General features: G+C 24.1%; 2 protein-coding genes across 6 annotated transcripts in view; one reads left to right on the top strand and one right to left on the bottom strand.

The window, feature by feature from the left end:
- Positions 1 to 2,872, bottom strand: part of LOC102674685 — a 12,199-nt gene extending 9,327 nt beyond the window's left edge. Inside the window, exons 1-2 of the mRNA XM_031509190.1 lie at positions 2,642 to 2,872; positions 1,295 to 1,509 (exon numbers count right to left, since the gene is read on the bottom strand). Of these exons, the coding sequence (XP_031365050.1) occupies positions 1,295 to 1,509; positions 2,642 to 2,721 (295 nt within the window). The 5' untranslated portion in view covers positions 2,722 to 2,872. The remainder of the gene's footprint in view (positions 1 to 1,294; positions 1,510 to 2,641) is intronic.
- The window catches only part of LOC102676038 (rRNA 2'-O-methyltransferase fibrillarin-like), a 67,137-nt gene that overhangs the window by 56,491 nt on the left and 5,925 nt on the right, over positions 1 to 4,721 (top strand). For 4 of the 5 annotated variants that reach the window (XM_006612981.2, XM_006612982.2, XM_031509189.1 and 1 more), the window contains one exon: positions 3,465 to 3,619. In XM_006612981.2, the coding sequence (XP_006613044.1) occupies positions 3,574 to 3,619 (46 nt within the window). In that variant the 5' untranslated portion in view covers positions 3,465 to 3,573. Of the gene's footprint in view, positions 1 to 3,161; positions 3,329 to 3,464; positions 3,620 to 4,721 lie in introns of those variants that run through there. The other variant, XM_006612984.2, reaches the window with a different exon arrangement.

Raw genomic sequence — 4,721 nt, 5'->3', positions numbered from 1 at the left:
AAAAAAAAAAAAAAAAAAAAAAAAAAAAAGAAGAAAAAAAATAAAATAAAATTTAGATAAAATGTCAAAGCAATGAAACTCGTTCGTAAATTTCGTTCAATCGTATGTAAGAACGTAAACATAAAATGCTCGTAAAACATTGAAGTTTTGAATACCACGGAGAAGAGATACGATGCCGAAGAACATTGGGATTTAAATTTTTAAAATCTTTGGTATCTACGCTAGAAACGGATAGTTGACCCCGAGTGAGCATGATGTTGTGGCAGCATGTACCAGTACATGTATTTTAAGAATCATGTTTTTCTTAAGATGTAGAGAAAAAGTTTATCGCGAATATACGTTAGTTCCTTTTAAACATATTGCTTCATGCTGAGATATTTATTGCCTCTTCTCGATATTTCTTCCCGCTTCCAAGTTTTTCGAAATCTACACCGATTTTAATTTCATCGAACAATTTTCAACGATCGGAGAAAATATTATGTTTGATTTCCTATAATTCATAATTTATATTATAAAAGAAATGAAAACACGAGATTATTTTGTATTTTTAATGTAATTATAATGCGATGAAATCATTTTCAACTAGAAAATATTTTTAAGAACTAATATGTAAATTCTATAAATAGACAAATTCATAATGATATTCATAATGGCATGATGATATAGTGAGTCATCATCATTGTATCATACATGATACAAATCAGCAAAAAATATAAAAATACAGAAATATGTGAATTTCAAGTCAAACGCTGCATTTTATATTATGTATATTATATACGCAGAAAAAGTTTTATGGAAAAAAACTGATACTTTTTTTAATGTATAAGAATTTTTTAAAATGAAAAAAAATATATTTAAAAAATTATATTAATATCTCTGCTACGAATTTCATTTGTATTTATGATATAAGAATTTTGCATAAAAAAATTTTTAAAACATACAATTATACAAATATTGGATGCAATATTCTTGTATAAATGTTATTTCATATGTAGAATGGTCGGAATGAATCATTCATTGAAAATGAATACTTATTTTTAATTTCACAATCATCAATTTATATCTATAGTATTTGTCAAGATAAATATTTTTAATTTAATTACATTTTTTTTTCATATATTTAAAAACACATATAAAATTTTCTATAAAATATTCATGATAACATGAAATCTAATATGATAATAGAAATATATGATAATGAAATAGATGATAATAGAAATCTAATACTTTATAGAAGATATCTGATAACATTTATCAAATGCTTATTTTATTAATAAAGCGTAATTTTACTTACTATCGATGCCTGAATCTAACTGAATTGCTTCAATTATATTCTGTAATTGTTTGATATATAGCGCCGTGTTCTCATCTTTTGAAATATTGCGACGCTGTATGGCACAATTACACAGTGGACAGAGCGCATTTTTATTTTGTATCACTGTTTGAATACATACACGACAGAATCGATGTCCGCAAAGTGTTTTTACCGGATCTGATATTGTTTGTAGACTAAAATACACATAAAAAAAAAAAAGAATAAACAGATTATACATTACATATTATTACATAAACAGATTTCAAATATTATTTGTTAAATATTAAACGCTAAATAATTATCAATAACAAAATAAATCTTATACTGATTGATATTAACTGGATTTATTTATATATATTATAATATATAATTTGAAATAATATATAACAGAAATGCAAGAATCTCAAAGAAAATATACAGATACGTTCTAGATAATTTAACAAAGTTTGCAATAACTTTTGAATTTTTATATTTAAAGTGTAAATTATTTTTGTAGACATTAAAAAATAAAATCAATCAAATGCAAAAATTAAAAAATTACAGGATTTTATTAAATAAAAAAAAAAAAAAGATTGAAATCTATCCAGTTTATATATCATTTAATATTATTTAATTTTATTTTATATAATTTTTATTTATCTCTAACCATTACAGCATATCTCTACTAAAATATCCTGTATAGTATAACACAATTATAACATTGATTATAATTTAATGAGTGACATATATTATTTTATCTTTCTGATAAGAAAGTAAATTTTATATGATATTTCATTTTAATATAAAAATTAAAGATTTGACATTAGTATTCATATGCGAACATATAATACGATCTATAACATTATAAGAGAAATATGAACAAAATGCACAATCATTTTATTTCATTTATTGATCATTTATATTGATTTTATTTATTTATTAATTATAACTTTTCATTGGTGATATAACAAAAGTATACTATATGTGTATTGCTATACACATGATAAAAGATCAATAATAATTAGAAATTGAAGTAAATTTAAAAGTAATAAATTAATTCAAAATTCTTATAACGTTTAAGTTAAAGTTTTTAATTTATATAATTAATAGAAAAATATGCATGATATAAATAAAAATAAGAAATATGATTTATAAAATTAATAAAGTAAATAAATATATGTATTTCATTTGAAGCTGAATAAAATAAATATGATCACTCAAACTTAACCTATACTCATAACTTTTCAAGATAAATTATATTTCAATATAAATTGATGAGAGTCATGTTTTAAATTTATATTTTATTATATATATTTTATAAATCTTTGTACATTAATTATATCTTACCAAATTGTGCATTGTAAACATTTTTGCATATTTCTGATCACTTTTGACAGTTTGTCAGCAACAGAAAACACTTGCTCCATTGTTCTTCACTTTATTATGAATGTCACATTGCGAATATTTATTATAATTCGATTAAATTCACTTTCTAAAACATCATATAAACGCGGGAATTATATTAAACTTTGCACTCACATTTCACCATTGTTACAAACAATCGCAGGATCATCAACAGGTTTTAAAGACTTATTTAACCACGCATTTGAAGTGGCGTTGTGATCGATCAGTCGATATATAAATCTCGTATAATACATTTTATAATTTAAATTTTAAAACAAAAATTTTAAATAATAATTAATAAAAATCATGAAAATATATACAATCTGATGAATTTTATTGTTTAAAAAAATAATATTTTATATTTATTATTGGGCGTTTCCAATGAAATTATAATCTCTGTTTATTTTTTTCATCGACAGAGTGCGCTTTTCAACTAGGTAAACTTCGATACTCGATTTAGGCGGGAAGCCATAGAGTAAGAAGTTGCGTAATTGAACTGGATTGCCGCGGAATCGAATCCTTTCAAATAGTATTTCCATTTAAATTAGTTCGTAGTGATTAAATATCTTTGTGGAATTTGTGCACTCAAATTAATCAGGAATACAATTCTAACGAATCATACGATCAAAGGTATTTTTTCCAAAAATATATCCATAATGAAATTTCCGTTTGTTTTATCTTCTCGTCTTTGATGGACGCCATTATTCTGTCATTTTGAACGTTCGATTAGGATTTTTAATCTAAATGAAATATCTTTTTTCTTTAGAAATCATCATTCAAATGATTAAGACAACATCATCGAGCTCAATCAATAGACAGAAAAGGCGATATTCAGCGTAACATGAGTTTCGCAGAAACAACTTGTTGATGACGTTATGGGGTGGATCTTTCTTGCCAGTACTTTATTCTTCTGCATATGCGGTAAGTCTTGATTACGATTACATTATTACTATAATTTCAACATATAAATTGTAACGTATAAATATTCTATGTGATATTAACGTATAATAAGAAAATATCACGATTTTTGACAAAGTTTATTTTTCGAAGATATTTTTCGAACTATTTTATTTTAACTTTAAAAATAGGTTAATAATAGGTTATGTCTATTTCTTTCGTTATTTTTGCTAGCAACTACTTAATATCTAGATATTGTAAAAAGTTCACAATCGACTTCCTTGAGATAGAAAGTTATTTTCAAAAAATTTAATTTAAGTCAAAGTAAAGTTCTTTCTTCCGGGATTAATTACGTAATCGATTGTGCTGCATTCACGAGATAAGGAATTTGAAGAACAGAATGCATTGAACGTAAAAATTTTGTTATAAAGAAAGATAGGAAAATCGAATTCAAATTTTTCTTACTTCGAGTTTTAATAAAACATATATGATTTATTTTCTTTAATTTTTTTCTTTAATAAATTCTTTACGATTATATAAAAATTTTATATTTTGGTAGAATGCAATTTTTTATTTTAATTTCAACATAAAGAATATATAATAATATAATAAATATAAACGAGAAAGAATAGAATAGTATTAGTAACGTTTCAACGTAATTTTAATAAAAATATTCTATATTAAACTCGTGAAAATACGATATCGCGTTTGATGTATAATATACATCAAAGATTTTCATTTTCGATAGACGAATATCAAGTTATTTTTCTTTCGATATTTTTCGCCATTTTGATACGATAAAATTAATATTTTTGTATGACCATCAACAGGTATGCGTGCCATGAAAATTTCAGTGACAAACGTGCAAAGTTTCGGGTGAAATGAATTTCATTTCTATAACACTGCAAAATAGATATTTCTCTCATTTTTTTAGCATGCAAATAAAACTGGCACTGAGAGATTCTAGAGCCGGGTAAATTTATTTGGGGATTATAGTCCTTATCGATATAACAAATGAAGCATAACGATCTTCTTGCGTAGAAATTCAAAACTTTTCTTTATCGAATAAATTTACCTGGGAGCGAAATCAACTGCTCTTGCAGTGATTAAAGGAGCACGATCCTAT

This window comes from Apis dorsata, unplaced genomic scaffold (assembly GCF_000469605.1).
Source record: "Apis dorsata unplaced genomic scaffold, Apis dorsata 1.3 scaffold_132, whole genome shotgun sequence".
NCBI lineage: Eukaryota > Metazoa > Arthropoda > Insecta > Hymenoptera > Apidae > Apis > Apis dorsata.
This window is presented reverse-complemented; position numbering and strand designations above follow the sequence as displayed.